Source organism: Heloderma suspectum, chromosome 4 (assembly GCF_057233095.1).
Source record: "Heloderma suspectum isolate Gila_16-S chromosome 4, 16-S_ref, whole genome shotgun sequence".
NCBI classification, from domain to species: domain Eukaryota; kingdom Metazoa; phylum Chordata; class Lepidosauria; order Squamata; family Helodermatidae; genus Heloderma; species Heloderma suspectum.
This window is the reverse complement of record NC_139461.1, coordinates 92,947,020-92,959,566: the sequence shown is the minus strand read 5'-3', so window position 1 is coordinate 92,959,566 and position 12,547 is coordinate 92,947,020. Positions and strand designations below refer to the sequence as shown.

Genomic DNA, 12,547 nt, shown 5'->3' with positions numbered 1-12,547 from the left:
AAAGAGCCTTCAGCGTGGTGGGCCCCTTCCTGAGGAACTCCCTGCCTTTGGAGGCAGGCGGCAACATTGTGTTGCTTTCGGCATCCTCTTGAAGACATCGTTATTTCGAGAGGCCTTCCTTGACTGACCAGCCATGGTTTATTAAATTCAAAATTTGTTTCTTTTACAATGTTTCCATTGTTCTAATATGGTGTTTTATTCTTTTATCTTTGTTGTTCACCACTCTGAAATCTTTTGATGTGGAGTGGCATATAAATATTGTAATTAAAATAAATCACCCCACAGCGAATCTAGGTTTCCTTCCCATTGGAAGAAACACAAAGGGAAAAGAAAGGTCTAAGGCCAGGGGTAGGTCCAAACAAAAATGTAGAAGGACCACTTGGTCTTCCTCCAGGGGCTCCTCATCAGACTCCCAGTCTTCTAGCCCCGATTCTTCATCAGCTGATTTATCTTCTGCTCCCATTCTCCTTGTCACTACCCCAGAAACCATACATTCTAGACAAGGGCAAGCCCCAGGGGAAAAGAGGAGAGGCAAGCAAGGGTATCGGGCCAAAGCCACACCCAGTCCTGAGGCATCAGACAATTCCCTGGATTCCAAGGACAGGGAGTCTGGGGAGCTTTCTGAGGAAGACATGGAAGCCTTGCCAAAGCAGGTGTGCCTTTTTCCTCAGGAAGTTCTTCCTACTCTGTAGGAAAGGCTCGCTCGGTGCTAAAGATGAAGGATGATCAGACGCAGCTAGGTGAGTCGTCTCCACCAGGCACAAACTGATTTCAGATGGTGTTCACCTTGGGACCACCTAAGCCCCTCACCGTTCCCTTTCCAAAATTTGACCAGGTCTGGAAAGCAGAATGGGCCAGCTCTTCCAGGGCAATCTGGGGAACAGGATGGCTCCTCCTCCTAAAGAGGCAAGAATTAAAAGTAGACCTTGCCAGGAGGAGGAGCCATCCCAAGGTGTGGAATGTCGTGACTCTCAGAGAACAGAAATTAACGAAGAATTCCCATTTTTACAATGATATTATGTGGTCCTCAATGATGAAGGGATTAAATGGGCCATTGCCATCTGCATTTATCGAACAGGAAGGATGTTGACAGCATTCCTGTAACTTTTAGTAGTTGCACAGAAGAGGGAGTTCTTACAGTACAGATTTGAAGTTGGGTCACCTTGGTGTAAGGCCAACACTTTATCCCAGGGGTAAGCATCCTGGTACCTTCCAGATTTTTTGGATTACAACTCCCATAAACCACAACCAGCATGGTCAGTGGTCAGGAATTATGGACACTGTAATCCAAAACATTTGGAGGGCACTAGGTTGCTTACCTCTGCTTTGTCCATTGCACTGCATTGCCTCCCTTCATGATGCTTAATAGTTTTTCTGTTAGATCTAAAGCATACAGAAATATTTTCTCAGCTTATCCCAGGATAATTGGCTTTCATGTTACCCTGACTGCTTCTATGGGAATGCAGACTTGGATGAACAATTCCTTTGGACAAGTTGTTCGGTTGCTAACAGCATGTGTTGGAGTCCAAGAGTTAGTTTACAAATGAAGCTTAATATTCAATATGGCTTATAGTCCATATTTTTACATATAGTCACCATAAGCTATCATATTACCTTGCATATACTTTTTAAATTAATGTCCCAAAATGTAGTTTGATACGTTTATTTGTGTAAATACTGCAGTATAAAATCCATATTTCTCTTACCTTTTAGATACAGTATGTGAATGTGTGCATCTCTCCGTCAAACGCCCTAACTTGTACATGACCTGCTTACAGTTCCTTGCTGTTCTTTTTTCTGAAGAAGGGAAGAGAGAGCTCAGCAATAAAGACAATGCTTGCTACTACCCAACAGTGGGTTTCCTCCTAGATGAAGATGAGAGGAGCCAATCATCTGTAGCCAAACTTTGTGAATTATTAATTCAGGTAGAACCTTGTGACCTTCTGGTTGCAGTGTACTGTTTCTCAGTCTTAATGGTTACTGTGCAGTGTCTTCCTCAAACTAAGCAAGATATATGTAGGGCATTCTCATTATTTAATTATTTCTCAAAAATGTTTTGCTGCACAGCTCCCAGGATAGTTTAAGAAAGTTGCAGCCCAGTCATATGCTGGTTTATTTGGCTCCTGCTCTTAAGTGGCTCTTGCTCTAGGTAAGTATGCATAGGATTGTTGCCTTAATCAAAAAGACATTGGCAGTCCAGATAAACTTGATGATTACCTTTGTTCCTTGGTGTCACCAGGCAGGGGGAGGTAAAGGAAGTTTGACTGAAGTAGTTTAAAAGCTGGAAGGAAGGGCAGTTGACACAGAAAAGCAGTACAGCCAGAGTTATGGGAGTATTGAAGGAAGGTGGGAGAAAAAGGTAGGGACAATAGAATTGTGGGGTGGCTTCAGATTTGAGGAAGCCCTGGGCAAAGAGTCCTCTGGAATTCTCCTCTGTCAGTGGAACCTGATGGGTTTAGTCACCCATTTAATTTCCCACAATGCTGACAGTGATGCTAAATTGGGCTTGGTGATAAATTAAAAGGTTGGTTCAATCCAACTACCTGGCACTGCTCAGAGTTTCAGACCAAGAAAAGAATTAAGAAGGGGTGGTTTTCCGCAATGGGACCCTACTAGAGTGCCAAGGCCCTGGCACTGCCACACATTGCCAGCTGCTGATGCCAGCCCTGGAAGGAGGAATTGTTGAGGAAGGGAGAAATAAGATGGATTAGTGGCAGTGGCCTCTAGCATGAGAACAATGCAATAAGTTCCTTCCAGGGGTACATACTGGGCCTTTCTAAATTTTCTACCCAGGGACTTCATAATTCATATATTTTACACACTGTCTAGCACTAAAAAGCACTCCGAACACTAAATATATTTCATAGAGAAAAACAGATCCAGGATAACTGTTTTTTCTAGCATGACTATGCCCTTTCTTTCTTGTATGTGTAGTTATTGTACTGAAATATGTGAATGTTGGATTCTCCATAACTTAGGGCAGTATCCAGCACTATTGCTCTGCTTACACAGTTGATGTAGAGCTAATGTAAGCAACCTGTAGTGCTACACCAATAGCGTAAGCTGGGCCAATTACTTTTCCAGGGAAACCTGTTGCACGAGCTTATGCTGTTGTTGTAGCACTAGAGGTCACGTATGCTAGCACTCTGTAAATCCTAGACATGTTTATTCAGAAGCAAGTCCCACTATAATCAATGAAGATAAATATGCATGAGTTTGCAGCCTAAGTCTGGATCACACTTTTAGAATAACTTCTGTTCTGGGGGCAGCGCAGGGAACAGATTTTGTGTCACACTCTTTGGCATTCAATGGGTGTTGATATATCTCAACTACACTTAAGCGGGAAGTATATTCTCTAATCCCTACATCTTCTTTCTCTTTTGAAATGTAGTTTTGCTGAGACTCTTCAAAGAGGTTGGATTAGATTTGTTTACCCATATCTCAATATGCAGTGATCCAAAATATCAAAGCCTATCTCTCCTAAATAGTTTTATTTATGTAGAACTCTCAATACACGTTGCATCAGATATATTATGATCCCATCTTAGTCATAGCGTTGTTTAAGCTGTTGATGACGTTATAGCTGTTCTGAAGCACTCTTTTTCATGCGATCTTGATAAGGAAATCCTCTCACCCACTGTTAATGTCTTTGCAGAACCTCAATGTCTTTGCAGAAATTCAATTCCCAAAGTATTTCATTTTTCCATTTTCTTGTAAAAAATGTTTTTATTTGATCTACTGTCATCTAAATCTTCATCTTAAGCCTTGGATTAGCAATAAATACTGAAGCACTTCATGCCTTGGTATTCTCATGTCCTTTTTCCAGGTCAGTTATCCACAGTTCTGTGTTTTTTTTCCCTCTGTGCCCAAATATATTAGGCTTCTAATAATTTCTTTTGAGTCTTTTGTTCTTGCCTTGAGTTTTTCTGTAGCTGATGACTCTGGCGAAAGTATTACTTTTACCACTCAACTACAGGGTTGAAAAATATACCAGGCAGCTACTGCCTAGGTCCAGATGATAAGTGAATCTCATTTAAGATGTTGCATTCATCAACTAACTATGGCCTCAAGCTTGTTCTTCTTCTGATTTCTTTCAGTTAATATGAATCGCTAACACTTCCCTCCATTTCAGTTTATAGAAGTGCTATAGCCTTCTTATAATGATCCATTCAACACAGGCCAACTTCAGTCTAATGGTGGTCTTAATTATATTGAAGGAGAAGGTGCCTAACAAATTACTTTAATGGAAACTGGGATTCTAGCTGTACTCTATTGAGAATGCATCTCTTGTCTATGTATTTGCTTACTTATTCCCTGCTATTTGAAAAGTACATGGAAAACTGTTTGCTTGCTTGATGTTGGTGATTTGGTCTGTTACCACTTGAAAAATGCAAACAGAAGGAGGGCAACATGACACAGCAGAAGAATGAAAAGAGGGTGAAGATAATTGGTGCAAGACGGTTTATTTACAAATTAGTTATTGGATTTCCCAGCAAGTTTCAAAATATGTGTTTTCAAGGAAAACTGAAAGAAAGCAAAGGAGAGCCAAGATTTCAAGTCTGATAGGAAGGAAGGAAGGGGATAACTGGGAGAGGCATCTCAAGTAGTGACTCAAATATTAAATTGATAGCATTTTAGCTAGCTCTGTCACCATAACTCAGATTGGAAAGGAGGAAAAAATAGATACAATAGCACGGATAATGGTCTCAGAAGAGAAAATCTGAGTTTCAGTAAAAAGCAAAAGAATGAATGTATCAGAGGAGAAAATCAAGAACAGTAGATCTATTTATCACAAAGGCAATTAAGGAGACAGCAGGGAGGAATAGCCTGAATGAAAAGAACTGGAAGAAGAGAGAGAGGAGCCCTGAACAGATGTTCAGTCCGCAGCCACAGCTGGGGATCTGACTCATGCTGCCCTACTCACAGGCAAGAATCTGCCAATGCAGAGGCTGCATGGATGGAACCTGCACATGTTGGGCTCTTATGAAAACATTAAACCTCACGTGTGACTGTCATATGGGTATCAGAGATGTGTCCTGATTCCACTCCTGTGTGTATGGGTTGGAGTTTGCACAGGGCTAATGAACAGGTTCATGCAAATGCCCTTCCCTCCCAGCAAAGAGAAAAAAATAACAGATTTGTAGAAGAAACTCTGACTGTATTTGGACATAACCCTAAACCACAGTTTAGCGTTATGAAAATGAGCCTTGATTTCAAGTCCTCCCCTTGTCCCATCTCTCTTTTTATAGCACAGCTGTGAGGCTATCAGAAGCGTCCACTTCCCTTCTAGATTAATGGAACTTTACTGTTTTGTCTGAAGCCAGACAAACTGTGGCTAAGCTTAACTATGGCTCTTTAAAACAAGCCAACATCATAAACTGCGATTTGAAGTTGGTTCGTTTCAACTTACCATAGTTAAGAGTAACCGGAGATTGTCTACATTTGGATGACATGGCAAGTTGTGTTTAATCTAAAACCAAAGCAAAAGCTTCCAAACTCCTTGCCACTCCACAGGGAGGTGAACATGTGAGCCCAAATGCTTGATGCTGTGGCTTAGCATTACATCTGAACCAGCCCATTGTAATGGGGGAATCAGAGTAGCAAAAGAAAGGGAGAGCAAGAAATACCAAGAGTAATAAGTGAAATATCAAGTATTGAAGAACAGACAAAACTGCATGCAGGCATAAATGCTAAGCATGTTGGGACTAGCCTTTGCCAATTTTAAGGCCTCACCAAAAGATCTTTTTCCACCATATGATTGTGGTACCTGTGATGAACATCACCTCTTCTGAGCTTGTGGGTCTTAGAATTCAAATCTGATGCTACAGTTCCCCTTAGCTGCTTAGAAAATTGTGGCTAGTTTGTTCACTGTGGCATCTGAGCAGATCAACAAAAGACACTGAGCAGCAGAACAGGCAGAGAAGTCGGAGGTCAAGAAGGAGATTTGGGGGAGGAATGAAAATAAAGCCTGTCATACTGACAGGCTCTTTGACAATTTGGTAATAACTCTATCTCTCTGTGAAGGACAACTCCTGAAAAGGTAACATAGCATTATTGGAGCAGCTGAATTCACTTGCTACTTTTTAAAAGGCATATAATTGCAGGGAAAGGAGTTGTAGTAGCAAAATCAAAGCAGACACAGATTTCAGAACCAGGTACATAGAACAAAGGAGACAAAAGAGGGCCCAAGGTTTATATATTGAGAGGAGCAAAAATAGCTTGAAAGCATCTAAGCTGAAGAACTGATAGTTGTCATGACAAAAAGATAACCAGTCAGTGAAAAGGTGAAATGACTTATCAGTGGGAGCAAAGAAGAATGCTACTTTAGAATGGAAAGAATCTGTTCATCCAGCCTCTTTTGAGGAGATATTGGGTTAATTTGCAGATATTACTGAAGGGGAAATTAAATATGGCAGCTGCAGACCCATATGTTAGAATGGGGTTGACACTGAATTCTTATAAAGAAAATGGGTGTTGTGTATGCAACCCTACTTTAAAAAATCAGTGAGACTCTTCTATAGGGGAAAGGCAAGGAACACCACATTTGTTAAATACAAAGTTGAAAATTGCAAATAGTGTGTACATGTGTGTTCGTTCTCTTTCTCTCTGCAAGGGAGGAATATAGTTCCCAATTACAAGTAGTCTGAATCCTAGATGGCCAGTTTAGGAGTACAGAAGCGATGGAGCCCGGCTGATGGCAAAAGCTTCATGCTGCTCTTGGATTGCAGAGGTTTTGCCTAAAGATGCTTCTCCCTGAGTCTTTTTTTTTACTCTTTGGGAGATGGGTTGGCCAAGCACCCTTTATCTTACACCTTTTGTTGTCCTGACCATAAGTTGCCAGATTCTAGCCAGAATGACGACAGTTCTGTAATTATCAGTGGTCTGTTCTTGGGATGTCTTCAGAAATTGCACAGGCTGCATCCTTTAGCCATCTGCCTGAGGGCTGTTCCTGGACTTTGGCAATTAGGCATTTGCATCTTTGAAATATGCCATTGTCTTCACCCGATTCTCATCTCACACACTTCTTATCTTACAGTTTTCTACTGACCACACAATTATGCTCACTTGTTTGTAATGTTTATTTTGGTGTAAAAGCTTAGAATATTCAAACTATGAAGCTGTGTGTTGTCCCAAATGTCTTACTTATTCACCTATAGCTGAGTGTCCTCTCATAAAATTCATTCCCTTCTCACTCGCGGTTTCATACAAATGATAAAAAGAGGGCTATTTCGTTAAAAAGAATATACAGTACTGTGCAAAAGTCTTAGGCCACCACCAGCTTTGTTGTTTTAGCAAAGTTTTAATGACCATCCGTAATTATTTTTCAGTCTCTGTATTAAGATACAAACAGAAAATACAGGAAATATGTACAAGCAAAAGTTAGTATTTAGTGTGACCTCCCTTGGCTCTAAGCACATCTTGAACTCTTTTGAGGAGACTGTCCTGAAGTTTTCTGAAGTAATCTTCTGGTATATTATACCAGGCTTCTTTCAGCACTTCCCAGAGTTCTTCTTTAGGTGTAGGTTGTCTTTTATTTCTTTCTCTGTCCAGGTGATCCCATACTGCCTCTATAATATTCAGGTCTGGACTCTGTGGAGGCCAGTCCATGACTGTCAGTGTTTTATCAGCTGTTTTCCTCGCTAAATATGATTTCATTGCATTAGCAGTGTGCTTGGGATCATTATCATGCTGAAAAATGAAACCATTCCCAATCAGGCGCTTTCCAGAAGGAATGGCATGATGAATTAAAACCGGTCTGTACTTTTCAGCATTCATGATCCCATCAATACGGACAAGATCGCCAACACCACTGGCAGAAATGCAGTCCCAAACCAGGACAGACCCTCCACCATGTTTCACTGAAGGCCGCAAGCACTCATTCGTCCATCTCTCTCCAACCCTTCTTCTCACATATTGTCAACGATTGGGCCCCAAAATTTCAAACTTGGATTCATCACTCCATAATACTCTTTTCCACTGATCCTCATTCCAATCTTTGTGAGCTTTAGCATATCTTAGCCTTTTCACCCTGTTCCCCTTCCGCAAAAGTGGTTTCTTGGCTGCTATCCTTCCACGAAGACCATTCCTGGCCAGGCACCTGCTGTTACTCTAGTGTAAGGGGAGGTCACACTAAATACTTGCCACTTTACCCTATGGAAGCTGTTTTTTCTGATTTTTTTTCTATTGTTGAATACTACATACAAATTTCCTGTATTTTCTGGTTGTATTCTAATGAAGAGACTGAGAAATAATTATATATGGTCATCATACCATTGCTAAAACAACAAATCTAATGGTGGCCTAAGACTTTTGCACAGTACTGTATATCAGATAATGTAACTACAGGCAAGCCACACTAATACATAAGCAAACTATAGGCAGGCCAGGCTAATACATAAGCTCATCAAGGCATCTTGATACAAGGAAAAGGTCAAGCCTTTGATATCCTAACAGGAGTGGTAGACACAGTTTAACCCATGGGCAAGAGGAGGTGTTGACATCACTTCTCCCTAGCAATTTTCTCCCTCATGGTGGGGCAAGCAATGAGAAAAATCCTAGCAGTGAGAAAAAACAGCTATAGAGAAGATGTCGGGGGAGGGGGAGGTGTGGGGCGGGGAATAGTTCAATGACTCCCTCCCTCTCTGCTCATGCTGTGTGTTACAATATAGGAATTTAGCACAGCCCACATTCTTACATATGGGTAAGATGTCTCTGCAATGTCTAATGTGTCCCTAAATGTACCATTTTAATGCAGGGTGATTAAGAGGGGGAGAGAGAGAGAGAGAGAGAATTGTATAATTGGAATCCAAACTCTAAACAAGACAGGTATAAGTAAAAATTGCAGATGGAAAATGTGGACATTTCTGCAGTATGTGTTTATATTTTTCTATTTGGTGACCAATGTTGCTTTATTGGTAGAGCTATGAAGGAAAATCTTTCCAAGATGTGCTGAAACGAGTTGCTGCAAGTGCTGTGCTTCCTCTTTTGGCTGTCAGTAAAAGTGCCCAGAAATGTGCTTTGGAAGGTGAGTTCCTGTCATGTTCTAGCAACATGCTTTAAATTAGGTGGCCCTTATTGTGTAATTAACATGAAAAGTTGGGTTGTCAATATTGCAACACCTTTATATGTCCTACATGTAAGGCAGGAAGCAGATGTTTTCAGGTCTACTTTCTATGACATGTCAAACTCATAAATGCAGAGAGTACTTCAGTCAGAATGTGGTTTGCTGCTTATGCTTACTGCTAGAGAAATCAAGTCCAAAATTAAACAGTAGCCTACCATTTTGCCTAATTTTATTCTACATACCACTAAACAGGCTCTGCCATCTTCCCAAGGTGGACCCACTTTGAGCCAGTGAAGTGAAAACACACACAATTTTACCACAAGCTAAGAATTCATATTGGTTTACTTTGTATTTATGTATGTAAACTCTGTCTAGAATATATTTGTATTTATAATATTAAGTGTTCATTCTCTCTCCCTGGCCCATATAACCTAGACACATACCATAAAGACCTAGATGATGAGAGCAGCAAAGCATTGTCATTAGAATGCCCTTGAACCTGTGAGATACTGATATTCGGAATAAATCCCTTCTGGAAAATCTTGCAGATCAGAAAACCTTCCACTTAGACATTAATATACAGTATATATACTACAGCCTTGGAAAAATGTGAGATCAACGTCAGCATGTATTTTAGCTCCTGTTGTGAATCATAGGTGTGGCTTGGTGGTGATTCTGATCAAAACTGCCCCCCCAACCAAGACACTGATCAGGCTCTCCCCCCCCACCTACTTATTAATTAATATCTTGCACATCAGGGCTAAAGATATGAATAACATCACTTCTAATTTTGCTCTGAGTTGCATGGAGGTCCCATCCCAGTTCTGTCTCCCCAGTGACTTTCTTGGGCTTACTGTGTATTAGTGGCAGTTGAGTTTTCTGGACATGAAAGACACTGTGTTAAGCTACCAAGTTATATTAAACATGTGGGACATGTAACAAACGGTTTGAAGTGTATCTTCATCTCCTAACGGGATTGAAGTGTTTCTTCATCTCCTAACGGGATTGTTCAGGGTGCCAGCTAATCAGTCATGCCTTTCTTCAAAATACTATAAGCCAGTTTTCCCCAGCTTAGTGTCCTCTAGGTGTTTTGAACTACAACTCCCATTATCCCTGACACTGGCTATGCTGGATGGGGCTGATGAGAGCTGTAGTCCAAAGGATCTGGAGGGCACCAGGTTGGGGAAGGCTGCTATAAGCTATTAGGCTCTAGGAAGGCAACTTATTCTCCATCCCCCTCAGTTTTCCATTTTCCTTTTCCTGCTGATGCTCAGGATTCCATGGTTCCTGGCGGCCAATAAGAATGCTCAGTCCTCATTAGGCTGCTTTTTGGAGTGGTTCCCCCTTTTGATTTAGTTTTTAAAGGATTTTTTTTCACTTTTGCAAATGTCAGGGTCCCCTGCGAATACTAATAGCTCCCTTATGTTTTGGCTCTGCTTCTGTTGGCACAGGGGCACTGAGTTCACTATTCAAGGGAGTGATTGCTTAGTTAAAATCAACACGGTATCTTCAAGCTTACATCAGGCTTGGGGTGCTTAAGCTTGTCATTTGATCTGGCTAATACAATATAAGTAATACAAATATTTTAGAACACAGTCCTATGCATGCTTAGACATAGCTGGCTGGGGAATGCTGGGAATTGGAGGACTTTTTTTCTGTCTAAACATGCATAGGATTGCATCCTTAATTTTATAAAGGCAAAAAGGTGACTTAATGGTTTTAAATATAATGCCTGATGTCTTTCTTGCACATTTTGCAATTATTTTTGAGTGTGGACAAACTTTGATAGGGTGCATTTTTCATTGTAGCTAACCTCATAGAGACCTGCTTGGAACAGATGAAACACATTCATGCACAACTGAACCTTGATTTCCTGAGGCCTGGAAAAGCAATCCAAAGAAAAAAGGTAAACAAATTTTGCAAACTCGATATTGAAAGTATGGAATCCTCTGAACTTCATTCCTTCCATTCAGATTGTTCTGCACAAACCTTTGCACATTTACCTAGAAGTAAGTCCCACTGTGGCTAATGGTGCTTACTCCTAAGTAAACCTGTGTAAGTTTCCAGCCTTAGGAACGTTAATTTGCTTCAAGGTAGGGGATTGGTCAGTTGTTGACTCCTGTGCCTTGAACAGTTTAATTTTTACAGGAATTTTCTTTATTATACATCTGTCCAATCTAACCTGTTCGTCAAGTGTGTCCATTGGGCAGTGGGATGCCTGGCCAGCTCTGGGAGGAGCTGTGCCAGCTGAGTCCATTTCCCACAGGGACGAAGCATGCTGCACAAGCCAGGATCTCGCCTGTACTGCACCTTCCCCCATTGGGGAGGATGCAGTGCAGGTGAAGCGTCCCCTGGCCGAGGAGGCAGCAGGAACAGCTTCACTGCATGCGAGCTTTCCCCAGGCAGGGAAAGCTCATGCACAGTGAAACCAGTCTCCAGCCAAAGTGTCGGCTGGAGTTGCAGCCAGAACTTTAGACGGTGACCAGATGACATCAGAGGTCTGGCCACATCCTCTGGTGTCTTGCAGCCTCTGAAGGACTAGGCCATCCCCCCCCCCCCAAAAAAAAACCCCTGTTCTCCAGCTATAGGTCCTAGCTTGCACTGGGATATGAAACCATGTAAAATGATTTGTTTATATCATCATGCCGTCCACATCCAGAATACATTGTGATCGGTCAGTCACCACACACAGGGCTGGTTCTCAGGATCAACGGCACCCTCCATGGCTTAAATAAGCCACAAACAGTTGTAGCACATGGTGGCCGCCATTGTGAATATTCAAGCCGTGGCGGGCATTTGCCACGGCTTATTATGTGCAACTCTGGCACCCAGAACCCATGGGCTGCAGTAGGGTTCTGGGGTGGCTCCTTAAGCATGGCAACAAGCCGCCCTGCCCGGGTTCACATGTCACAGTAAGCCTCAGGAACCACCCCGCCGCAGCTTGAATATTCACAATGGTGGCCGGCACCCACCACAGCTTATTTCATGTGAAAATGGAGAGGAGGAGGATAATGTAAGCTGCCTTGGGTTCCTTGCAAGAGGGAAAAAGGTGGGATATAAATGCAATAAATAAATAAACGAGGTCACTTTGTAACGAAACCCAGTTGTATGAATATGCAAATGCTTTCTGCCAAGGAATCTTTTTAGATAATATTTAGTATTCAAAAATATAACCGTTTAATTACAAAGGACTTTGTGCTAACATGTGCTTGCATATGGAAGGGCAGACTTTCTGAGCCTTTTGCAAATGTGATGCTTGTGTTTTTTCCACCCATTTCTTCACCTCACCCCTACCCCTGTCATTGCTCTTTTGAGACCAGTCCCTTTTATTATCAGCCAATAGATTTGCTGTGATTGAAAACATAACATTTATTATGGATCCTGTATCGTATGTCTGTTTCTTTATGAGTGATAGAATTGGGATACTTTTCTACATTGGATGGACATTGAAATTCAATATTTTTTATCACAGAGCATTTAGAA

General features: G+C 41.6%; 1 protein-coding gene across 6 annotated transcripts in view; it reads left to right on the top strand.

Moving 5' to 3' along the window:
* Nucleotides 1-12,547, top strand: part of RTTN (rotatin) — a 118,559-nt gene that overhangs the window by 89,711 nt on the left and 16,301 nt on the right. For all 6 annotated transcript variants that reach the window (XR_014790169.1, XM_084849965.1, XM_084849967.1 and 3 more), the window contains exons 40-42: nt 1,714-1,925; nt 8,920-9,025; nt 10,873-10,970. Coding sequence is in view for 5 of the 6 variants with exons in the window: in XM_084849965.1 (XP_084706091.1) it covers nt 1,714-1,925; nt 8,920-9,025; nt 10,873-10,970 (416 nt within the window). In the remaining variant the exon portion in view is untranslated. The remainder of the gene's footprint in view (nt 1-1,713; nt 1,926-8,919; nt 9,026-10,872; nt 10,971-12,547) is intronic.